The sequence below is a fragment of the Thermobia domestica genome, chromosome 6, assembly GCF_964235325.1.
Source record: "Thermobia domestica chromosome 6, izTheDome1.hap1.1, whole genome shotgun sequence".
Classification (NCBI taxonomy): Eukaryota; Metazoa; Arthropoda; class Insecta; order Zygentoma; family Lepismatidae; genus Thermobia; species Thermobia domestica.
This window is the reverse complement of record NC_137459.1, coordinates 168,562,266-168,589,541: the sequence shown is the minus strand read 5'-3', so window position 1 is coordinate 168,589,541 and position 27,276 is coordinate 168,562,266. Positions and strand designations below refer to the sequence as shown.

Sequence of the window (27,276 nt, the reverse complement as noted above, 5' to 3'; positions counted from 1 at the left end):
TAATGGGCAATTACCTACCCCAAGAGTTTAAGGAATAAATATACTTTAATCGATTGTCTACTAATATAATAGTACAAAACGTGTGTCTTATGTCGGTGGTGCTCTTGCCACCTCAAGCGAAATCTGAAATGACGCTCCTGGGACGGGACTTTAAATGTTTATATGAGATGAGTCCTATGTGACTAGATGACGACAAGCAGAACAGATGAAGACTACGGTGAAAAGCATGTGCCACTCTGAGTATACATCAAATCGCTTTTGTTGTTGTTGTCACTTTGAATAAAATATGTGTCCTAAGGGGAAGGAAGGGGTCCGAATGTATGTCTAAAGAATTTCTAAAAAGATCCTATATTAAATATTTGTATCTTGAATTATGAAGTGCTTAAGTAAGTGGATGTACCAGCGTTTCAGAAAATTTCGGTTCTAAAAGGGAGAGAAGGTACAATTTCTATATTTTTCTCAATATATAAAAACGATATCCACGTTGTTTTCTTCACAATCATGGTAAAGCATTCGAACTATTTCAGATGAATTTTGGAATGTAATTAGTTAGACTTGGGCCGGGCTGAGTTTCTGCAATTTCATTTCAATTAAGATACGTAGCTTGGTCAAATTAAAGTGTCGAAGATATCCAGGTGGGTACCACTCGAAAGACATAGAAACGCCAAGGATATATATATATATATATATATATATATATATATATATATATTCGGATACCATCTTGTATTTAACGAATGTTTTGATGATGTTGAAATGGAAAGAGCATTATTTTTTGCCTTAGCTTATTGACAATCAAGAAAGCATTTAGAACTGAAGACGTTCCAATTAGGTCGTCCAAGAGCACAAGGGAGTCAATTCCAATTACTAAAGTTGTGTGTATAAGGAATAGATAACAGTGCTTTTTATATTATAAGAATCATTGATAGTATCTAGACAATGAATCTTTTAAGCTCTGAAAGTAGTTTTCAACAGGGGTGTAAAAATAAAATATGTCCAACATGACCAAAAAGTGAACTTGATTCCTTTGTGCATTGAACGCATCAATTGGATATCATTGGTATCTGAAGATTGTATTACTTTTTATATTGTGTTCCAAATGGATGCCTTTATATCAAGTGAAACTATTTCTAAAGAAGATACATTGATTCACTTCCATCAGAGCTTACTACCAAACAAGTTACACACAAGGAAAATCTTGGCATAATAGAAATTTCAACTTTTCCGTTGTTAGCACTACGAACATGATATAGGTTCATGTGTTAGCAGTCGCAGTCAAAGTTTTCGAAAAAGGTAAAAGCTTCTGTAAGTTAAAGATGCTGACCAGACTTTCTATGTATATACATATGTACACATTCTCATACAAAGCAAAGGTCTTCATTCTTGTCGAAGAAGGATCTTTGAATTTCTTATTCTTAAAAATTAAATGGAAATAAGATACCTATTTTTATTACTTTTTTATTCAATATTATTGAAAATATTAATATAAGTGTCAGTTACATATTTACGTTAGACGTGATGAATTTCTGTATTTGAATAAATAATTATTTATAAATTAAGTATACAACAATTAATAACGTTTTAAAAGTGAAGACTAATTGCACATTTTCTTCTTTACAAAATGTATTTTTTGAACCAAAATAATTACGCAAAGTAGCTATTATGTAAAAATAGCGACACATACTTGTTAAGTAGTCAATCATTAAGTTTGTGACATAGGTTTAATTATCCACAAAGGTTTAACTATCTAATAAATTTCGTCAAATTATTCCTCCATTTTTAGTACATATTACTTTCCGTCTTTCATGTGTTCTCTACCTTGTTTTCTTTCTCCTTAACTTTTGACATTAAATATAGCCCTATATTTACTAATGTAAATGTTTTTGAATGGATACAATAAGCATCAACTTTTGTATAACAACCTGTAAAGTTGGCCACATTCATAACTTTATCACCTTCTTGTTTCTTTCTTTCTTTTGTAGAACTATAATGTATATACAAGCCTAAGTTATTATTACTCTTCAGCTTGGGAACTTGTGTAGATTGAGATGTTTTCTTCGGGAATGACATGACCAACTTAGCAAGGTTCTATTCTATCGAACCTTACAGTTAAGGGGGATAAGAAAATAGTTTTTGCAAAAAATTTTGCTTCTAAAATCTGTCGAATTTCTACCATTCAGGTTTGAAATATTTTGATCTAATGTTACGAGAATTGGGAATAAAATTTGAATTTTACATTGTATATAAGTGAGGATTTTTGGTTGGGAAATAATTTGTTCTTTCGTACATATCTTGCAGAAGACTAAATTTTGCTTTTTCTAATTAGAACAAAATGAACAACAGAAAAGTGTTGAAATTCTCTTTTAATTTTTTATCAATACAACAGTTGCTAATAATAACAGTGTGGTCTGTTCTAGAAGGACATTTTTTTATATCTCTTGAAAAATTGATACGAATGAGCATTTCATTCTCTTGAGAAATCCTTAAATGTCTGTAACTTGTTGAGTTGGCAAATAAAAGTCGATTCCTCTTTAATTCGTTGTCTTTTGGAAGTCTTCTAATTGTGTCCTCTTCGGGAACATTAAATTACCACTCGCTTTAACAAAGATACCTACATCTAAAGTACCAAATGAAAGAAAATTGTTTTCCTTATTCCCTACAAAATCAGCTGTTGGTTGCGGGTTTTAAGTGCGTTGAAAAAACATAAGAATGCTATTAGTCTTTAACATATATTGATCATAAAATCACTTATTCTGAACAAGAATAACAATGAGTGAACGCTAAAAAATATCTACAGAACTATATAATAATGACTTTTCCACACTTTGTGTTAGTTACTCTCTTCAAGGTCTGGAGGCACACATTCATTTTTCTTATCTGCTTTATCGTCATTCAATGGCAGGGACGTAAGTTCTTTCTTGCTTAGGTGATAGACAATTCCAGCTCCGACTGAATCTCCAAGAACATTGATCATTGTGCGAAATCGATCTCTGTGAAAGGAAAGGTAATATATTAAGATATTATTAAGATTCCGTATTATGAAAAAAAGATCGTCTTTCATTATTTTAGAAAATCTTTATTGAAAATACACACTGCATTTGCAAGACAGGTGATCAACCATCTCATAATTTACTTTCATATGGCTCAAATTAGCGTTTAACATCTTTATTCCATTTATTTTCTAAACAGAAATAAGCACCACTTTCTGTGAAAATTTCACTATATACAACTCCAAATTTTATGACCTATTACTCAGAAGCCAAAAGTCTGTACAGTAAAACATTTCAGATGCATCCTAAACATATTAAGGTCTATAATTATGTTAAATTCGATTAAGATAGGATAGGCTCTTCTGAGGACGTTCGAAATATACTATCCTTGTGATGTTGATTTCTTAGAAAAACAAGAACCAAAAGAAGAACAAAAATAAATAAGTTGATTAGAAAATGAAGCAATAGTTAAAGAAGAGTGAAGTGCATACACATCAATAACATAGGTTAATATGTATAAAACCATTACACTCTCATTGACTTATAAATTCCCTTTGGATAATGTTAGAATGTGATGTTGAATTTACTTGTCGCAGTAAATGGAGAAGAAATCAGATAACCATGAAGAAAATTAACTAGGATAGAATTAGCAAACGTAGACTGATAGTATTTGAGAATATAATCCTGAGGTGAATATTCGGACGGAAGAGGGACAGAAATGAGGAACAACTGGAACTTCATAACGAAGAACTGCATAATTTATACAGTTTACCTAACATTTTTACGGTCATTAAATCTAGGAGGCTCAAGTAGGTAGGTCATGTAGCCAGAATTTAAGAAAGTAGGAACACTTCCTGAAATTTCACTGGAAACCCAATCGGAAAAAGGCCATTAGAAAGATCTAGACGCAGATAGGAGGACAATATTAAGATAGATCTCGCGGAAATAAGAATTCAAAGTAGAGACTGGATCCAGTTGGCTAAGGACAGAAGTCAATGAAGAACTTTTGTGTATATAGTATTGAACCTCAAGGTTTCATAAGCCATAGAGTTGCTTTGTGCATAAATGAACAAGTGCTAAAACAGAAATAAGGTAATGAAACTTTTGATTGGATTTACTAGATATTTTGAATGTTGTTCAGAAAGTGCAATATGATGGGTGCGAGTATTTTTAAAGATTATTATTATTATTATTATTATTATTATTATTATTATTATTATTATTATTATTATTATTATTATTATTATTACATTTGTAGTAAAGAATATCCGATCTTGGCACTAGTAAAATGCGAGCACACGTGGATAGATTTCTAACGTAAGTGCACTTTTTATATTAATTTGAAGATGCTGAAAACAACGAAACTGTTATTTAAACTAATCCATCAATGGGACCACGCCAGAAATTACTTCAAAGTATATATATACAGGGTGTTTCAGATAAAACGTCCAATGCTTATAAATCCGAAACGGCTGAGAAAAAAAAACATGAAACAAAAACTGAGATAGGAAAATGTCATAGGGCGCATCACATGGTGTTGTTGTGGTGACCCCCAGGGCCCTCCTTCAAGGGGGCCCAGGGGCCAACTTCAAATTTTCAAATAGGAACATGTATTGAATCATACCTCTTTCAATAGTTCTTGAAAAACGAAACAACTTTTGTAGGAAACAATTTTCGATTTGGGCCACCGTTTTTAAATGGGCGCAAAAAGTGGGTCCTATATCAGATAAAACGTCCAGTGCTTATAAATCCGAAATGGCTGAGAATAAAAAGATGAAACAAAAACTGAGATAGGAAAATGTCATAGGGCGCATCACATGGTGTTGTTGTGGTGACCCCCAGGGCCCTCCTTCAAGGGGGCCCAGGGGCCAACTTCAAATTTTCAAATGGGAACATGTATTGAATCATACCTCATTCAATAGTCCTTGAAATACGAAACAACTTTTGTAGGAAACAATTTTCGATTTGGGGCACCGCTTTCAAAATGGCCGCAAAAAGTCCTGTATCAGTTTGAAGTTGGCACCTAGGCCCCCTTCACGGAGTTCCCTAAGAGTCACCACAACAACACCACTTGATATGCTTTATCACCGTTTCTATCTCAGTTTTTGTTTCATCTCTCTATTCTCAGCCGTTTCTGATTTAGGCCTATAAGCACTGGACGTTTCATCTGATACAGGACCCACTTTTTGCAGTAATTTTGAAAACGGTGGCCCAAATCGAAAATTGTTTCCTACAAAAGTTGTTTCGTTTTTCAAGTACTATTGAATGAGGTATGATTCAATACGTGTTCCCTTTTGAAAATTTGAAGTTGGCCCCTGAGCCCCCTTGAAGGAGGGCCCTGGGTGTCTCCACAACAACACCATGTGATGTGCCCTATGACATTTTCCTATCTCAGTTTTTATTTCATCTTTTTATTCTCAGCCATTTCGGATTTATAAGCACTGGACATTTTATCTGATATAGGACCCACTTTTTGCGGCCATTTAAAAACGGTGGCCCAAATCGAAAATTGTTTCCTACAAAAGTTGTTTCGTTTTTCAAGTACTATTGAATGAGGTATGATTCAATACATGTTCCTATTTGAAAATTTGAAGTTGGGCCCTCGGCCCCCTTGAAGGAGGGCCCTGGGGGTTACCACAACAACACCATGTGATGCGCCCTATGACATTTTCCTATCTCAGTTTTTGTTTCATCTTTTTATTCTCAGCCGTTTCGGATTTATAAGCACTGGACGTTTTATCTGAAACACCCTGTATATATATATATATTTGGTCTAGGAATTAATTCGTGCGGGTGGACAAGAGATGGCGCAACGAACGGAGCGCCCCACAGTTCCGTGTATCCACACATGTGTTGCAAACCCCTGTCATCGCGTATCGTTCGTAGTATAGGGCAGTGGATTAAAGCGTCAACAACACCAGTTTGTAGTTAAGTGAACATGGCGCAATTTGTGCCTGATAAAGTGTTTTTGCGGGGTGTCCAGCTGCATTACTTTAACATGCAGAAAAGTGCGACTGAAAGTCATCGTATTTTGGTGGAAGTGTATGGTGACCATGCTCTAGCTGAGCGAACGTGTCAGAAGTGGTTTGCACGGTTTAGAAGTGGTGATTTCGGCTTGGCAGACCAAGAGCGAGCTGGACAGCCAAAAAAATTTCAAGACGAAGAATTGACAGCATTGCTCGAGCAGGATTCGTGTCAAACGCAGGAACAACTTGCAGCAGCATTAGACGTTGATCAAACAACAGTCTCCAAACGCTTGAAAGCCATGGGAATGATTCTAAAGATGTCACATTGGGTTCCACATGAATTGAAAGACAGAGACGTTGAAAGACGAAAAACCATTTGCGAATTGCTGCTTCAACGACAGAGCAGAAAGGGGTTTCTGCATCGAATTATTACGGGTGATGAGAAGTGGATCCATTACGAGAACCCTAAACGAAAAAAGGCCTGGGTGAAACCAGGTGAACCAGGTCCATCACAACCAAAACGAGATATTCACTGTGCAAAGGTTATGCTGTGCATATGGTGGGATATGAAAGGTGTGGTGTACTATGAGCTGCTGCAACCGGGAGAAACTATGAATGGAGAACGTTATCGACGACAATTAATGCGTTTGAAGCAAGCTCTGGCCAGAACACGACCAGAATGGGAGAACAGACATGATAAACTTATTGTTCAACATGATAACGCTCGCCCACATGTCGCAAAACCGGTCAAAACCTATTTAGAAAATGTCGGATGGGAAGTTTTACCCCACCCGCCGTATTCACCAGACGTTGCTCCTTCGGACTACTACTTGTTCGATTGCATGAACAACGATTTGATTGGACAGCGGTTTACTTCTTCAGAAGATATCGAAACATGGGTCTCTGACTGGATCGCTTCCAAGGATGAGGACTTCTTTCGCCACGGAATCCGTACATTGCCTGACAGATGGGCGAAAGTAATGGCTAGCGATGGACAATATTTTTCTTAAGGTATTTATGTATTTTGTGTTTGTACTACAGCTTCAATGTGTGCGTACCAACCGCACGAATTAATTCCTAGACCAAATATATATATATATATATCAACTAAGTATCCAGAATGTATTTTAACAGTTTTAAATAATGTGTCCTGTTCAGTGGATCTGTATCCCTAAACTTCATGCCTTTATCTCCAGCTGTATAGGCTTTACATTTGACGCTTTGATAGAAGAACATCCTTTTTCAACCTTCATACGGGATAGTTTTTAAAATTATTTTCAAGCAATAACCCGGCAGTAATGTATATTTTATATTATTCAATCAAATGGTTCCGAAGATAGATCAGTTACTTAGTGGTATTTTGCTGTTAATATATATATATATATATATATATATATATATATATATATATATATATATATATATATATATATATATATATATACAGGGTGGGCCATTTTAATTAATCCACGGAAATATCTGAAAAATGATAAAACATAGAAGAAATTTTTGAAGTACACGTTATATATTGCTAAGGGGGAAAACCAATTCCGCCAAAAGTACCCCTCCCCGCCTCCGCTAAATGGGGGTAACGGGGGGTAACTTTGAAATGTCAAATGGGAACATGGGTCGAGTAATACCTTGTTCGAAAGGTCTTGGAAAACTAAGTAACGCTGTACCAAAAGATGTTTCATATTGTGCACCAGTTTTAAAATGGCCGCCATAATATGGTTCGGAAACTCCAGTACCCGTAGTATGAAAGCCATGGAAGGTAAATGAATGGAACAAAATTGAAATACGTAAATATCGTAGGACATATAATTTTAATAGGAATCGATGTAATCCCTGTGATCCCAGTGGCCTCCCTGAAGTGGTCTTGTGTTTTAACTTCAAAATTTCAATGTCCGACCGGACAACGGTTCGGGCGTACGCTTGACCTACCCAATGCTGTTTGGAAGGCAGACTTCATGCATAGAGAATTGGTGCACTAAGTTAACGCGGATGGCCACAGTTACATTTTGATTAACTATTAGCATTCATGTCATATTGTGAGCTTGAGGGACGAAACGGTGTGTACATATATCCCCGAAATGCTTTCTGAATAACCAGCACGCATTGCATAAAAGTTTCTCTTTTTTTTAGTCACTACAGCGTCATCCTTACAAACAAATGTTTCAACCACACCATACCTATTTGTAAGGTTAGCCTTAATTTACGAATTAAAGTAGAATTCTCGTTTGAACTTTCACTTTACTTTCCACCCACTCACATACAGAGCGCAGGGAGAGATTATTTTGCAGGACTTAGATTTCTCTCTATACATTATGGCAATTTTACTCTAATATTTTTATCTCTGTTGTATTATTCTTGAGCCTTGGAACGCCTCCGTAGTTTTCCTATTTAATTTTCGTTATTTTCATTTATGTCTAACCGTATTCATACTATGGGCACTAGACGTTTTCTTAGACACAGTCGCCATGTCTTTGCGATCATTTTGAAAACGGTGTCTCATGTCGAAAATTTTCTTACAGAAGCTGTTTGATATTAATTTGTCTATGTAACGTGATGTTACTCGCTTCAAGCTGCTATTTGAAATTTTCAAGTTGGCCCCGGATACCTTTCTGTTGTCCCTTGGAGTCACCCCGACAACACCTCTCGATGTGCCTTACGTCAGTTAGCTACTCAAGTTTTTCTTTGTTGATTTATCTCCAATCGCTTTCATCCTACGGGTACTAAACCTTTTCTCTGACACGGATACTATGTTTCGGCGGCCTTTTGAGAACACTACCATTTCACATCAATCGTTTTCTCCTGCAATGTGTTAGATTATGCAAGATTTATCGAACGAGGTACCACTCGACTCATGTTACTATTTGAAATTTTGAAGGTAGCCCCCAAGACCCCTTTAGGGAGGCCACTGGGATCACAGGGACCACACCGTTCGATATGCCCTATGATATTTACGTATTTCAATTTTGTTCCATTCATTTACCTTCCATGGTTTTCACACTACGGGTACTGGACTTTCCGAACCATATTATGGCGGCCATTTTGAAACCGGTGCACAATATGGAACATCTTTTGGTACAGCGTTACTTAGTTTTCCAAGACCTTTCGAACGAGGTATTACTCTACCCATGTTCCCATTTGACATTTCAAAGCTACCCCCCGTTACCCCCATTTAGGGGAGGCGGGGAGGGGTACTTTTGGCGGAATTGGGTTTCCCCTTTAGCAATATATAACGTGTACTTGAAAAATTTCTTCTATGTTTTATCATTTTTCAGATATTTCCGTGGATTAATTAAAATGGCCCACCCTGTATATATATATATATATATATATATATATATATATTAACGCTGTGCTACATGAAACATAATCATTAATTTGAATTCGTATCGTAAATCGATCCGTCAATTGTTTATCGTTTGGTTGTATCTGTCACTCTTTCTCTCTTTCCTCTCCTCTCTTTCTATGTGAGCTACGTCAAGATGTTGTTTAGATTTAAATTAAGACTAATTTTTGTTTAGAGCTACGTTTTTGTTTGTTACACTTGTAAATTTGAACAACTTTATTGGAGCTGTCTTAAGCTATTTTAGCCAGAAGGTTTTCTTCCAGAAAATTTTATCCGAGGAAAGAAAATCAAAATGTGAGGGGATTACACTTGGATATTATTTGCTAAAGGACGTGTTCCGCACATAAACACACAATTGTAATTAAACTTATTTTTACTCCAGAGCTCAGCTGACTCTGGAGGTGTAAAAGCTCCTTCGGAAATACCTGGAAGAAACATATTAATTCCTAACATTGGTTACAAATTGCAGACTAAAATTTGATGGAAATACAAAACAATCTTTTTCGTATGGGAAAAAAACTTATTAGATGTGTACGAAGAATACTGCCATACATAGCCTGGATGTATTATCTATAGCCACATATCTTTTAAGGATATTGAACGAAAGCAAATTAAATTTATTAAAAAAATCAAAATCCTGAACATGGATCTACTGTTGTTATATTCTACAATGTATATACGCTGCATTAGGGACGATTATCCAGAATTTTTGCAGCTAGCGTTGTAAGTAAAATCTTTGTGTACATTTTGACTCAATGGCATACGAATCTACTTGAAATTAATACACATACCCAGTGACATTGTGCCCTTTGACCCATATCGAAGCTTCAAATTCGTATTTTCTGTATTTCGTGTCTTGAGCGCAGGGCGCATAAACTATTTACTGAGACCTAAACAGAACTGGAATTAGTTTGAGTTTTCTTCTGAAATACTGGAACAATAACATAAAATATACATAAAATATTTGTTTCATGTAATTTTCAACATCAATGAGCTTAGACAGTTTTTCATCGTTTCTTTCAATAAGATTCAGTCTGTAAATGTAAGCGAGAAAATTAATGTTAATTACAAAAAGACAAAAGCTTGTATAAGAACATGTTACTTGACATTTTTAAATATTCAAATACTTACAATATTTAAATCTAGACTTTTAATACTTACAATAACCAATCAACAGCTAAAATAAGAGTAACATCTTGTGGAGGTAGACCCACAGTGTTGAGGACCATGACTAAAGTGACTAGGCCTGCCTGAGGTATTCCAGCAGCTCCTATACTAGCAGCTGTAGCAGTTATACTAAAATAAATAGTTTTATTAATTTTCAGTATTCAAACTTTTTATAAGTAATATCTGATAATAATATATAAGGATATAGTACAGAAGATATGCCATTAAAAATCTCGATGATAGGTATATCTGGCTAAATAAATTGCTTTTTGGACAAATTAGAAAAGACTGACACATGCAATGTAGTTGATATCCTACTGAACAGTGGTAAAAACCAAAGAGAACTGTATTTCTAATTTTTGGTACTTAGCTTTTTATAAAATGGTCAAAGTATAGTCTACTTCCAAGCAGTGGTTATTGTTATTTCTTTTGAGTCAAAATATTATTAATTTTAACTTAAAGCATGATAAACCACATCACTATTTAATCTGAAGTTCTGTTATGGTTATCACCTTCTGTTACTAGCAAATTACTTGTGAGTTAATCCTTTGTCCATGCTTGTACGAAAGTGTTTACAACAATAAAAGTATTGCATTTAAACCTGTATATTTTAGAGGCCATTTTTTTAGATTAGTAAGTTCACTTTATAGTAAAAATATTATTAGTTCCGCCTCAATTTTTGTCGTGATTTTAATTACTTCTGGCCTATCCTGAATATTCATTTACTATGTTCTAAATTAGCAAACTCAAAATGCTTATTAGAATTAAGGAATCTAGGAGCCTTACTTAGGTAATCAACTTGAAAACTCTTCTGAATTACTCATAATTCGTAACTGTTACATTTAACGCTACTGCTGGCCTTTTCTGTTGTTGAAATAGTTGAAAAGCATTATTTAAATCTTGTTTAATCCATTCACTGAAATTATACTTTTTAAGAAATAGGTTTAGTATTTGCATTTTGGAAAGGGACTTTATTTCCAGTTGAATACTTGATTTCATTGCGAAGTTGTTGAACGAAACTTCCATTTTCAACCCGACTTCTTTGGTCTTCAATTGAAGGTTTTTTTAATTCTACCTTGCTGTTCTGTGATATTTGCGAAGAGAACAATGATATCAGAAAAATGAAGACGAATCTGATGTTCGCGTTTAACCCTTAGTTCTCTTACTTGAGAGACCAAATCAAGTAATCAACTATGTTTGTAAATGCTTGGGAAAAACAGCTATACCCTTTCTCTATTCTTATTGCAATAAGTTCTGTATTCTTACTATATTACTACGTTTGTACAGTCAAACGTTTATATATTCGCACTATTTTTTATAGATGATATGCATACTTTGATACACAAGACCTCTTAAACATCACTGCGTTGCAAGAGCGTAAATAAACACAGAGATTTTCAACGAATCAAGCACTCTCTGACAGTTAATGAACGAAACACATGAGAGTAATTCATACTTATTTGACTTTTTTTTATCAGTTCCCTGACTATCTGATTAAGATCTACTGTGCTATAGGTACTTCTAAATCCTGCTTGTCCCCTTTACTATTCTCTAGCTTTTTCTAATCGGAGCATAAGAACTTTTGAAAACACACCGTGATTTTTAGAGAAGATTTACAATACCTATTAGCTGAAATGTCCGTTCTTCACAAGGGGAGAATAGCTTTATGGGAAATATTCGAATTTCTTTAGGATATTTATTTCAATGAAAGTATAATGATAAAAGTGCAGAAGATACTTTAATTTTGACATAAATATTAAAACAATCTACTCCACACAATAGGTCTTTAATCAAAATGAGATGAATAAATAAACCATCTTAAAGTAGTACTAGCTATACTAAAATCTTCCAAAACTAATTTCCAACGGGTTAGACATTTTCCCGACAACGAAAAATATGAATTTGATACAAATCTCAGTTAGTTTTAACATTTTATTTTTCACTCTCCCTGCTTCTGTCGATAGGGATGCACCTGAACTTAATTGGAAACGTCACTATTCATTTAAGCTACCCCGAGAACTATGGATTCCACACTAATATCAGTCATTTTGCATTATTTTTACATGTCACTCCTTTCAACTCCCACCTCTTGGTGTGTCTTACTCCCACATTATATTTTCCAGATTAAAAGCCATACGTTTGCCTAGTTTGGCTAAATTTCTTCCATACGTTCCAGAGTTATGCTAGAATATACATTCATATTACGGATGGCCAAAATTTTCCGGAATCGGAAATCTCACTTTCCGGATTTCGGAAAAATTTCGGAATTCGGAAAAATTCTGGAATTCAGAAAAAAATTGGAATTCGGAAAAACTCCGTCCGGAATTCGGAAAAATTCTGGAACTTTTCCGAATTCCGGAATTTTTCCGAAATCGGATTTTCTTAAATTCCGGATTTTTCCGACATCGGAATTTTTCCGAATTCTGGATTTTTCCGAAATTCGATTTTTTTTCGAAATCGGGAACTTTTCTGAATGCTGAAATTTTTCCGAAATCTAGAAGTTTTCCGGCATCGGATATTTTCCGAATCCCGGAATTTTTCCGAATTCCGGATTTTTCTAAACTCTGGAATTTTTTCGAATTCCGGAATTTTCTAAATTCAGGATTTATACGAATTCCGGAGTTTTTCCAAAACCAGAATTTTTCCGATTTTACTTTCCGAATTCCGGAAAGTAAAAATTCCGGAAGTGGCCATCCCTAATTCATATACATACATCCATATATATACACACTTTCGGCGTTACTTCCAATTCAGTTTATGCCCGTTCATGTCTAAACTCGAGATTTACTGTCATTGCGATTGTAACCTAATAGCTTGACGAGCCCAAATGATGGGTTCTACACTAATTTCAGTCATTTGAGACATTTTATATCTCCCTTATCACTCTCATGCCGATGGGGCTGAACTAGGTCTTTAATGCTGTCGGAAGTGTTATCATTAATCTCAGCGATATCGGGAGGTATGGATTCGACACTTACATAAGTCGTTTTCCGTTATTTTTACATTTCAATCCGTTCCCATCACCCTAGGAATGCTAATGGTGGTTAAACGTATACTTTAATGGTATATGGACTGTCGCTAATCAACTTAGAGACACCGAAAACTATGAATTCGATACTAATATCGGTCGTTTTTTACTATTTGTTTCACATCACTGTTCCCCCAGGGGTATTAATGGGGACTGAACTTTTATTTAAATGGTAACAGGATTGTCGCTATTTATCTCAAAGAAGTGACCCCAAAAGATATGGACTCTATACTAATATCGGTCGTTTTCTATTATTTTAAATGTTACTACCATCCAGTTTGATTCGGTATGCTAGTGGTCTTGCCGCTACTGGAGGCTGAAGTTGAACTTAGAAGTCATCGGGAATTTCCACCAATCAACTTAGGGACTGGGTTAACTAGGAATCAACGATTGAGCTTCTGCAGATTAGACATCAGATTTCGAGATCTCATATATGTATAGAGAGATGCATTATGGAAATCTTTCTCTATTTCCTGTTTGTAAAAAGCCAGGTGATTTATGCTGAAATTTGACAAAAGTTTTAAGATGTATTAGGAGCTGTTTATCTGAAATAACTCAATCCTTCCGAAGTATGTCCATTTCTACGGTCTCAAGCGCTTACTTTAGATTTTATGTTAGTACTTTTTTTTTTTTATCTTGACATTTTCATATTTCAAATAACTGTAGATTAATGAGACGGTGTACTCAGCTTCTCCCGAGGTGGTTTTGGAATAACGAAAAATAATGATTCGATCAGTTGGTGATCTATTTGATTATTTTCAGAGAACATGAATTTCGGACAAAATATTGCCGATTTGTTGAAAAATAACATTGAAATATCCAGGTTCCTATTTGAGTCATATCTACTTAAAAATAATTTATAATGAAATTAATAAATATTTATAATATAAAATAATACTGAAATATTACTTGAACAAATTTTCTTATTGTTGTTGTTATTACCTGATGGCAACTATGTTTCCAAAGGAGAGGTCCACATCACGAACTTGTGCAATGAAAATAGCTGCAACTGCTTCGTATAAAGCAGTTCCGTCCATATTGATGGTTGCACCAATCGGTAATACAAAGCGAGATACTCTTTCATCGATGTTATTCTTGTCTTCAAGGCAAGAAATCGTAACTGGCAGCGCTGCAGAACTAGAAATAAAATATTGACAATGTGAGGTTTATATGAGATCAATTGTGTTACACTACAATTAACTATCTGAATAGAAAATGTGAGAAACAAATCTTTGATTTACCGTCATTTATGATGATTCACTTTGTGTCTTACTTAGTATTTTCTTTTTGTTTTAACCTTAATAAATTTGTTGATATGAATAAAATCAAGTATTAGTACACTACAATCTTATTACAATAGCAATATTTTGTTTGTGGGTGACGCTAATTTCTAATTTCTAACAATCACGCTCCCCTAGATTCGCTAGACCAGTGCAATATTTAACAAGCTTTACTGCCAACCCACGTGAAGTGTATTACTATTAGCACTCACTATTAAATGGAAATAAGGTTGTAATCACATACTGAAAAACATAGGTATTTATCCCATGTCAAGGAGAATATAATTTAGTAACTAAGCTAAGCAAAATGAACACAATATACAGGGTGTTTCAAAACAACACCGACTACGTTTGGGAGGTGATTTCCGACACCTACAAAAGACAAAAAGTATATACCAACCTCGGTGCACAAATGCTTCCTTTCGGAGTTATAGGCTGCCGAAAACATGAAAAATGCACTTTGAAGATCCATAGCTCCAAAACTATGGGACCTACCTAGTCGGGTCAAGACTTCGCTTAGGAACTAATGCCCTATCCAAGTATTCGAGTTTCAGAATACTACCGTACTTCCGCAACAATTTTTATAGAGGTAGTTGGTGAGTACTTCGAATTGTATGCCGTAGCCAAACTGTTTCTATAAAAGTTGTTGTATGAGTATCACAGAATTCTGAAACATGTAATTTTGGATAGTGCACATATTAGTTTCTAAGTGAAGTCTTGACCCGACTACGGTAGGTGCCATAGTTTTGAAGCTATGGACCTTTAAATTTCGTCATTTTTTAATGTTTTCGGCAGCCTATAACTCCGAAAGGAAACATTCGTGCACCCAGGTTGGTCTACCCTTTTGTTTTATCTTGGTGTCAGGAATCACCTCCCAAACGTTGTCGGTGTTGTTTTGAAACACCCTGTATATACTACAGACAGTTGTTTATTCAATACAGCCTGCTTTAAGCTATTAATTAATAATATTCTAGAATCAAAGAGATTACCTCAGTTCACGAAGCGTTATACATTTGTTGAAAACTAGATATCTCTATAGCGCAAGTAAAGTATAGGTGTTCCAATACAAAATATATTCCACATATTGAACAAGATAGATTCTTTTTCCAGAAAGTTATATTTCATAAACTTGGTTATATTCTTCGGTGCAGGTTTACATTATGGAGGTCTTAATAATTATGTCTATAAATACAGTGTTTTCTAGGGTGGCAACGTTCAATTCAAAATGCCATGGAACGATATACCAACAAATATCCAGCAAAGAGCGTAATTTTATATTCTCAAGAACCACGGGTTATGTTTATTATATACATTTTCAGTGCATACGACTTTGATTTTAAGCACATTCACTCATTTTTTATGTAATTTTCATGTTGACATTCTTTCCGTACGTAATTGTGATTAACAATATTCATATCGATATCAACTGCAAAATTTGTTTTGTATACTACAAAAACACATATTTACAATCGGTGAACACAACAGATTCACTGATTATATTTCAGAGGGAAATAATTAGTCAAATACAGTGCAGAGGCTAAAGCGACCAAGAGCATTAGCTCAAGGAGAGATTTAACACCTTACTAGAGTAAAAACTGCTCAGTATATATGGGAAATACCGTAAAGTACAGCCACTTAAAATTCTTAACAAAATTTAGGTGTATATTTAGACATTTGTTAACAGTATTATTTTCTATATATATATACTAGCAGCGTTCACCCCGCTTCGCTGCGGTCACCCCGGAACGCAATAAACTTTGTTACTTAGATAATTTTTACTTTTTCGCTTTCAAGTGATATGATAAAAACCATAGAAGATTGCAGTAAATGTTAACATTATATCGCCTGTCATTTATGTTAACCCGCCCCGCTTCGCTGCGGTCACCCCCGAACGCAATAAACTTTGTTACTTAGATAATTTTTACTTTTTCGCTTTCAAGTGATATGATAAAAACCATTATAACGCCTGTCATTTATGTTAACCCGCCGAGTGACACGGTCATGCGGGTTGCATATACATACGTTTATTTTTATACCTATGATGAACTAACAAAGGATTTGTACGTAATGGACACCTGAATGGTCAATTATCTCAAGACACTGGTAATTGAAAATTAAAGTGATATGATAAAAACCATCTAGGGTCCAAATCCTAATAACCCCCCAAAAATAAAAGAAATTGGTTCAGCCGTATTAGCGTGATGAGCGGACAAAGGATTTGTACGTTCTCTTTTATATATATATATATATATATATATATATATATATATATATATATATATATATATATATATATATATATATATATATATTAGTTCAAAACATTAAAAAAACATGCATTATTGAAAATTCGTTCCCTTGCCTTAGCGACGGTCAAATTTATGAAAGCATTGTTGTAGCACATCAGTGGTCATGTGGTGCATATTATTTCTTTGTACCAATAATTTAAGAGTTCTATGTAATAGGGCCCATACCGGCATAGACCCTTTTTAGGGACATGCATTTTTAAATTTTTGATATTAATTCTATACATCTGCAAAATTTCATTCCTATATCTTAAGTCTTGATGTCGCTACAGTGAAGGAATAGAGGTCGTCGTGAGACGAAAGCTAAAATCTGCTGCAGTTATGTGGGTAGGAAATTCCTTTGAACAACGTTGAACATGTCACAGGGTGCTAGCACGAGTTCGATTATAATCCCAAGAAACAGTAAAGACAGTCAAAAAGCGATCCTAATGCAAAGAAAAAGAAAATGAACTTAAATGAGAGCTATACAACCATTAGTGGGAAAGATATTAGCGAAAAGCAATTTGCATTAGTGGACAGGTGCTCCAAAGGTAAATGTTGCAAGAATTTAAATGCTTGGGGAAAGAAAAGTCGTTTGCTCAATTTTACGGAAGTGGTTCAAATGAACAAGATGTCCTGCTGTCAGGCCTACTACAGAGTAGATGAACGGAGCCAAAGAACGATACGTACGGAGTTTGTTCCCTTTTCTGGACCCAGATGCTGTTGATTGGTATGAGGAAGTGTTCTGTCAAGCCCAAACCGTAAACCAAGAACCAAATCTTTGGGATGTAGAACAGTCTTCATGAGGATGTTTTACCAGCTCTACGTAATGTATAAACTGTTTCTAGTGTCCAGGACTGTTAAGTGTCCAGTTTCTACATGATAAATTGACTGCATAATAAATTGGTACTTTAATGTATTATTGTTACACATACATTGTTCTGTTTACTTTATACTGTGTTCCTTGCTTTGCAAGTGTATCACACGACTGCTGTAGATACATATACGCGAGAATCCTGCAAAGTCGTTCTCTCTAAAAAGGGCCTATGTAAGCTTTTTAAAAAAATTCATATTTATGTTACAGTGAAACAAACTGTTAGTTTCTTTGTATTTTATAGAAGAAAAAAGAATAAATCTACGTTTGTCTTGTAGGGTGCACATGTACAAACGTTAAATAAAAAATATATATCTGAAATGTTTACACGCGATTTTCTCACAACCTGGTTTCTCGTTATGGATCTTTATTACATAGAACTCCTCAATTAAGATTTGAGAATGATGGAGATATTCTAGTGCTCTATTGGTTCGACATAACTAATTACAAGTTTTTTTTTTTTTTTTTTTTTTTTGCATAGTTAATTTGTAATATCTACATCTAATCGTCTGAGCTTCTAAAATAATACTTTTTCGAAGCTCTTGAGGGGGTTAGTTCAAAATTTATCCGCCAGAATTCGTTCAAGGTACGAAATTAGTGGATTAAATCTGGAATACTATTCTACTTACATTACATTCTAAAACAATTTTTAATCTTAAGGAATTCAGGAAGAGTATGGGAAAAAGAGACGTTCGTTTTCATAAATCAATTTGAAAAGTATACCTCTACCTTAAGCAGAAAATTTGTCTAGAAATGATACTGAGAGCTTTAAAAGTAAAGTAAAAACTCAAAGTAATTTTCTAAACTTTTAACTGAGGTGTCTCAGGCGAGATGAATTGAAATTACGACATAAACCTTTCCCAACTTAACATCTTACTGCATGCCGTGCCATATATGGCACATCCCCTTTTTTCACTTTAGCTTTTCTGTGATTTATCAAAGGCACCAAATGACTGTTTTGTCTGCTGTGTGAGATATTGACGTGTATGAATAAGAGATTTTGGTGTCATCTGGCATGTTCTTTGTGAGTTGTAAGTGTGTCACTTACTTATTAAGTGAAAAATCTCAAATTCATTTTTCAAGTTCCCATATGAGGATTTCCAATACTGATTTTTTACGCTAAAAGGAAAAAAATCATGCAGAAAGGGGTTAAGAAAATGAAACTGATTATTTATATAGATAGCAATGCAAGAGGAATCAATATCTAGCAACTGAACTCCAGTAACACTTGAAATTAAACTATATACTATTAGAACTGGTCGTATATGGTAAAAGGTTGGTATAGACTCTGAATTCTTTCATTATAAGTAAGTTAGTTACATCAGCCGACATTTTACGCAGACTGTTGAGTAACTGATCTTTTCACTTTACTTCGTCTTACAATGATAATTAATATTACGTACGATTTATGAGTGAATTTGAAATATAACATTCTTTTTCCTTTAAATTTTGATTATATTCAGAAAAGGTATAGTTACATTTATTTAACAGACAATTATTTCACTTTTTCCCAATCTCCCAATTTCCCAATCCCCAACACCTCCATACATATTAGCTGAAATGTCCGTTCTTCACACGGGAAGAATAGGTTTATGGAAAAATCTGAACTCCCTTCCATGGCATGATGAAACTCTACGTTTCAAAATACATTTCAAATGTTTAAGCAGGTTTCCGTAAAGCAATCCCGAACAACAGACATCAATTTCAATATGGCGCAAAAATATAGAAATTGTCCCTCTCCTTCCAAACGGGAAATTTCAAAAATTTTGTTTCAAATATCCGCTCGTACCTAATGAGTTCATATCCACAGTTTCAACCTCCTAACTTAAAGGGCTCGTAAGATACTATATTTTTAACGAGGACTTCATATGCCGAGTTACATCTTCCTACCTTTACTGATTCATGTAGTATTCTATTCTGGGCATAACATTAGGTTTATTTTAGCTCTCAAAATATGCATTTCAAAAATTCTTTTCTTTTTTAATTTACTGATCTCCTAAAAAAGGAACTTTTCTGTCCACACCTAAAGCTTCTAGACATTGGCGTTGTAAACATTTAAATATTGGGATTATATCCTCCTGTGTTTCAGATGCACAGGTTATTTTTCATCTTTACACTGGTTTGGTTTGGATTAGCTTGATAGAAGAAGTTAAAGATTTATCGTAACACATCCAGTAAAGCAGAGAAAAAAAACTGTTACTCATAAATATACAAGCACATAGGGGAACCCAGCGTAGGTTGGAAGGTATGTATATTCCCCTATCCACCGAAATAAGAAAAGGACATTCAAAATTCTACATTATAATATGAAAAAATAATACTCTAAGAAAACATGTTCTGAAAAAAATATCATCCTCCCTATGAAATAAAACTCTAGATTCGCTCGTGGAAGTACGTATACGTACACTCAAGGAATTATTTGGTTTATCCCTTAATGAACACATAGATGAGGTTCAACATTGCACCTGCTAAGTTGGCAACTACAGTAGCCAGGGGCGCCTTAAGGATTTTAATTTTGGAAAGGCCCTCTCCCTCGCTTATGGATACATATACACATTTGGTTGATTAATGATAGTAGGAAATTACTTTTACAGTAGTGGTTGATAGTATTTGTTAAATAATTATCTACCATTTATATAAATAGTGGAAAATATAATTACTCTTTATTGTATCTTTTAGCGTTTATATATGTTTAATCATTTTTGGGTAAGCCCGTGCCTACCCGGTCTATCTGCTAAAGCCGCCACTCTATGTAGCAAGACTTCGTATCCTGACGAAACTAATACGTGTAACGAAGGATATGCAGGTTTTATTTAGGTTTGTTCTTGAATATATCGGGTGTATCAAAAGTCCGGGGCAAAAAGTCAACTCCATTATGACAAAATATATGAAAAATAGAAAGAGAGTGAAGTTGTTGGAAATAGAAAGTTTTTTAACCTAAAATGGTTGAATTCTTCCAATCGCACCAGTTATTTGGGCTCCACACTGGTAATTCCGTCTGTATATATATGAAAAAGCAACATTTACAGTCCAGCAGGCTGCTAACGTAGAACGTAAGGGTACGAAAAAAGGACATGGAGAACTTGTACACTGTTGTGAGGGAACTTAGAACATCTCGAATCAGTTTCCCAACGATGCTATATTGTTGATATGGTGAGAACTCAAGAGAATAGTTCGCTGGTATGGTAACGTTGCTTTCTCATACAGCTAGGCAACTTCACAAGTGCAACGCAAAATCTAGAACGAGCAATTGTAAGTGCTATATTAATTATTGCAAAACTAAAACACAGATTTTACATTACGTTGACGCAAACTTTTACGGAATGAGACCCGTGGTGTCTGAGCCAGCATTCAAGTTAGTATTTTCTTCGAGACAAATGTCACTAGTAATAGTCGAATGTGGGACTACAAATACGATTATTAACTACTCTTCTACTTGTTTACAAAAGAAATAGTTCCAGAAGTTCTTGTTGTTCCAGACTGAATGGTATTTATAACGTCTTCTGAGCGAATCTTGAAGCATCATCTCTATGTTAATGTGGCATTGTAAAGTCAAAAAAATACTAGATTATATAATCTTTTCCTTGCATGTAGCCTATCTTGTACGAAACCATGTAAGATAGGAAAAGAGAAGGAAATAACTTTGAAACTGTTTTGTTAGTAAGAAAGGTACAGGAATAACTTAGCAGTTCTGCAGGATTTCGTTTTCTACACTCATTGCGGATTATCTTTTTGCCTATTCCCCTACTCCAGCGTTTCCCAACCGGTGTGCCGCGAATGGGCCGCTGGTGTGCCGCGACGAAATCGAACTGGTTTTATCGTAGTCGTATATTGTCAAGATTTTATGCACTTAAAGAACAACTTCTTCTATTCTTTCTGTCAGAAGGAAGTGAAAATGTCGATTTCCTTAGTGATGATACTTCGCGCAATAAAGTTACTTTTCTTACCGACATATTCCAAACATTGAATACGCTGAACAAATGCATGCAGGGAAAAAAGGAAAATACCCTAACCTTAAGTGACAAAATTTGCTCATTTAGGGAGAAACTCTCATTTTGGGAGGTCAGAAGTTGAAAACAAAACTAATGTCACATTTGAGATTACAAAGTGCTGTAAAATTGACACAAACCTCTCAAAATTGACACAAACCTCTAAAGGTCTGCGCGGATATAAAATATCGCATCCGCAGCATCTCTATGCGCTCCCGCATCCGCAATCTTCTATCCGCATTCGCAGATAATGAGGTAGCAAATATACACAACTTACATATTCTATACATAGTCATGATTTCGAAAATTGTTTAAAACATTTTAAATAGCTATTGAAAAGAGCAATAAAAGAACAACTCTCTCGTGTCATTTCTTCTCTTTCGCTGTCACTGAGTCACTAGCTTCAAACACACTTATTTTGATTTTAGTTATTTTTCAACCGGTTTTAAAACTTCTAATTCAAAACAAACGTTTCTTAGTGTTCTTTTCATCATCATCACAAATTTCATAGCGATTTTTTAGGTAGGAAAAAAATTAGGAAACCATATCCGCAACTTTATCCGCTATCCGCATAGAAACGAAATGTATGACCGCAGATACCCGTTTTGATGCGGATATCCGCGGGTATCAGCATCCGCGCAGACCTTTACTCATTTCAGACACATTGTCTTTGTTGTGTACCAATGTTGACAAGTATTTTCCTACGTTTCAGTTTAATTAATTTAACTGGGGGAGGGACTCATTTGCGCTTTCTGTCCGACAGTCAGCAGAATTAAATATACAAGAAAAAAAAAATGAACTGGTCGATGTGAGGATTGACCAAGGTTTGAAGCTTCAGCACTCACAAGAAGACAAGGCATCATTCTGGATTTCTCTCCGGAGAGAATATCCAGTTATTTCTACAAAGTTCATATTCCCTTTTCTACATCCTACTTAAGTAAAGCAGGATTTTCTGCAATGAACACAATCAAGTGTAAGAACGGGTCTCAACTCCGGAACACGACATGAGGGTGTGTTTAACAACTATCAGTTCACAATTGAAGAAGATTATGAAAGAACATCAAGCTCAAGCTGCACACTAATTTTGCTTCGTGCACCAACTTGTTTCACTTATTTTTGAAAAACTGTAACCTTCATATATTATTATTAAACAATTGCAACCTTCAATAGATATTATAAGTGGCGTATTTAGGGAGGCTTAAGGGCTTAAGCCCCCCTCCGAAATCTTACTTACTATAGTAAAGTATCTTGCAGAATTTTCACATTTTCAGGCAAAGCCCCCCCCCCCCGAAAGTTAGCAAAGCCCCCACCCGAAGCAAAATCGTAAATACGCCATTAGATGTTATTGAAATAATGTTACATTACTAATAGTATTGAACAATTCTAACCTTCATAAAATATTTAAAAATTGTAACGTAGATCAACCATGTTAATAATTATGTTTCATATTGTGTTACTTTTCTGTACATTTTTAACGTTGAAAAAAGTATTTGTTATCATTGTTATGACCATCATTGCTTCTTTATTGTTGCAGAATATTTTGTAACCTGAAATATTAAAATATCATTCATTCTTTTCGGTAAAGCAAACATGTATACAAATTACCTACGTTTGTGTTATTAAAGCACGAGAGATTAAATTGTTCGTTATTTAGAGATCTTTCTTCTTAGTGAAAGGTTGGATACAGTTTTCCAAAAGGAAAGTGTATTTTTAAAAACCTCAGTTTTATATTTCAGTGTAATTGTTCTCTATTTTTAAATTACAATGAAAAATAAGCATAACGATTTACCACGGGGGGAAAACCAGCGATCGAGCTTTCTTCCCTGTGAGATCAGCAATCACAGAAAAAATACCACGGTATTTTATACTTACGAATAAAATAATAATAATAATAATAATAATAATAATAATAATAATAATAATAATAATAATAATAATAATAATAATAATAATAATACATCTATGAGTGTGCCGCGAGAATTCAAGTTACACCTGTAGTGTGCCGCAAGTTGAAAAAGATTGGGAAACGCTGCCCTACTCTAACAAAAGCGGCATGTGGAAAAGTTCTGCCGTACAGTGTTTTGAATTTATATCATGGTTATTTGCATAGCATAATGACACCTAGAAACGACTATTTTTTATGTTTGGCCTTTATGTAGAGTTTGAGTCACGAGAAGAAAAAAACAAACTAAGTGAACGCACTGGTGTTTACGTCAACATCAATGGTGAGAACCTCTAAATCAATCTTTGTGTTGACATGAGCATGGCGTGATTTTACATTGAGCGTGTTTTGAACAAACACATGTAATGAAATGGAGAACAAACTACGAAAAAAATGTAAACAATAGTAAAGAAAGAAACAAAGAATGACCGAACATGAAAATAATAAATTCAGGAAAAATATAACGGATTTCAACAAGCATGAATGGAACATATAGGAATTTATTTCACGCTGATTAAAGTTTTGCTATTTATAGTGCCGTGTAAGTCGAGGTTGAAATATTTAGAATTGCTTTAAATATAAACAAAAATTACTATATTATAATTCTTGTTTGTGCACTTGGAATAGTATTGGTCAATAGCGTCAAATATTTCAAATAGGAAATCCATAGGTTCTGTCTTTAAAAAAAAAAGTTAATTTTGCAAATCCTCTAGAAGTTTATTAACTTCGCTTGAAAAGGAAAGTCAATAAAGCTTGTCATGTTAATAATAATAATAACAATAATAATTTATTATTATTAGTTCTTTGGCAAATCGAAACCACTGAATCTTAATTGTACTAAGAACTTAAAACTTTACCTAGCATTTTGAGAAAGTACGCTTGATTGTGAAGCTAGTTCAACGTCGGAAATCAATAACTATATATATAGCGGGGGATAAGGTTACAGTTTAAAGGTGGAAATTCAAAATTATTGTATGCGACAAGTTGGATGCTGCTTTAATCTTTGCGAAGTGAAAACAAGCGTGGGCTACAGTGGTGAGGACGCTACAGTAGCTCTAAACTGCACAAGTCCTAAATTGTATTGCACCTCTCATGCACTAGTCCTAAAATGCAGAAGTCCAAAAATCAGCTAGGTGCAGAACTCTTAAACTTGCAACAGTCCTAGAATGCAGAAGTCTTAAAATTATTTAGGTGCATAAGTCTTAAACTGCAGAAATCCTTAACTTCAACTACTGTAGATGCACTAGCCCTAAGATGTACAAGTTCTAAACTTCATGTGACATATTCAGAGACGATTTTATATGTGATTAGCATCATACTAAGCGCTTCGATTAGCACACGATTATATTTCCGTATGGAGCAGCATTATGATTATGTCATCCACGATATATCGAAAGAAGCAAGCCACGACTTTTCCGCAGGGTTGTCCAAACAGATTAGGAGAAAAGGCAAGAACAAATATAAAATATTGTTTTTCTTTTCTGATAATATATTCGGACATTACTGCGGAAAAGTCGTGGTTTGCATCTTTCGATATAAGTCGTGGATAATATCAAAACATACTTCTGAATACTGAATTTATAATCACGAGCTAGCAGAAACCGTTAGTACGACGCTAACCACACGTCAAAATCGTCTCTGAACCAAAGCCCTGCACGGGCCGGGCGCGCCCGGTTCGGCCCGCCCCGGCCCAACCCTGCCCGACCGTTTCAGGTAATATCAAACTGGACCGGGCCCTAACCGGGGCGGGCGCATTTCGGGCCGATCCGGGTCGAACCGGGCCGGGCACATTTCGGGCCGAACCGGGCCGGGCACATATCGGGCCGAACCGAGCCGAGCCGGCCAGGATACTCTGAAAAATTGTTCGGAAACTAATGTTGTCAGCCTATTTTTTTAATGTCCTCCACTACCTCTACGTTTGCCGTGTTCGTACGGTCTTACTGTCAGTTTATGTTAATCGTAATGTGTTTGGGAAACTGACTCTTTATTCAAGACTGCGATGTACTGGTAATACTATTACTATTACTACTTCTTCTACTACTACTACTTCTACTATTACTACTACTGCTAATACTACTACAACTACTACGACTTCGCGTCAGAGTTGACATGTCTGGTGGTACCGAATTTACCTTCTGAGTACAGAAAAAATGGAGAAATGCTAGTTATTATGGCCGGTCTGCGTAGAATGTGAACCGATGCTTTATCTACGAGGGAAAACAACGGATCAGTAGAAAAAAACACTCACATCTGGTGCTAGAGGTCGTCGGATCAATCCCTGCTCATGCTATGTGAGCTTTATGGTGGACAAACACCATGTGTGTGGGAGTTCCTGGGGTGGTCCCGCTTCCTCCCACTGTTTTCTTTCCACCAATTCATCCCATCATCATCCATACAGCCTGAGTCGTAGTTACCTAAAGAACGTATGATAAAGTCAAGTACTTGACCTAGTAAGTACGATTTGGTACGCTACTATTAGACCACGGAGGTCAAAACCATGAACTGGCGTGCTCATAAGATCAGTGCAATTTGTAGTAATGTTCAATTAGCAAGGAAAATATCGTATGGTGTTACATGTTCATGTATTGTTTATAGTATGATGCTACAAATATAACAAAATATAATGATCAAATAAATCACCAAGTCGCCAGGGTCGATTAGGTGTTCCTGGAACGGTGGCTCAGTGGTTGAGCGTTCACCTCTGGTGTATGGGGTCTGAGCTCTCACCAATTTTTTTTTTTGTCCTCCACTACCCCTGCCTTTGCCGTGTTCATACGGTCTTATTGGCAGACGCATCTGCCCCTAACTCTTTTTAATCTCTCTCTAGTATTTCACCTCATCTCTCTTTTCGTTTTTAATCTACCCCAGAAGCTGGGTGTGAGTACGGGCAGGACCGATCCGGCACAAACGGGCCAAGCGTAACCGGCCTGAGAACAACCAATTGTGATAAGTCAATCGTTCACTATTCAACGGAAAATGAGAAATGTGTCGTCATAACGTTGCACTGTATATTTGCCCTTCTCGAATGGGAAAATTGTGTAAAAGGTTGCCCAAGGTTTGCTTTCTATATCCCTGTTCTGTCTGTCTATTTGTTATCTATGCTTGCTCTGTAAAGCCATGTTTATTATATAATACAGCTCATGGATGTAAAAGTCTTATACTATGCTCACTATTGCGTTACGAGTAACAGAGAAGATAGGTGAAACTGCTACACCTTATGTAGTACTAATATTAAAACGACTACTGCTAATACTACTATTACTATTACTACTCTTATTACTATAGAAATACGATAGCAAATACTGCTACTGCTTTTACTAGTAATACTATAATAGAACAACTAATAATAACACCACTACGTCTACTATTAATACTACTACTACTACTATTACTACAACTA

At 35.2% G+C, this 27,276-nt stretch overlaps 1 protein-coding gene across 1 annotated transcript in view; it reads right to left on the bottom strand.

The window, feature by feature from the left end:
- Window positions 1–1,605: 1,605 nt before the first annotated feature.
- LOC145687734 (excitatory amino acid transporter 3-like) overlaps window positions 1,606–27,276 on the bottom strand; it is a 78,531-nt gene continuing 52,860 nt past the window's right edge. The window contains exons 6-8 of the mRNA XM_081761185.1: window positions 14,449–14,643; window positions 10,473–10,607; window positions 1,606–2,990 (exon numbers count right to left, since the gene is read on the bottom strand). Of these exons, the coding sequence (XP_081617311.1) occupies window positions 2,831–2,990; window positions 10,473–10,607; window positions 14,449–14,643 (490 nt within the window). The 3' untranslated portion in view covers window positions 1,606–2,830. The remainder of the gene's footprint in view (window positions 2,991–10,472; window positions 10,608–14,448; window positions 14,644–27,276) is intronic.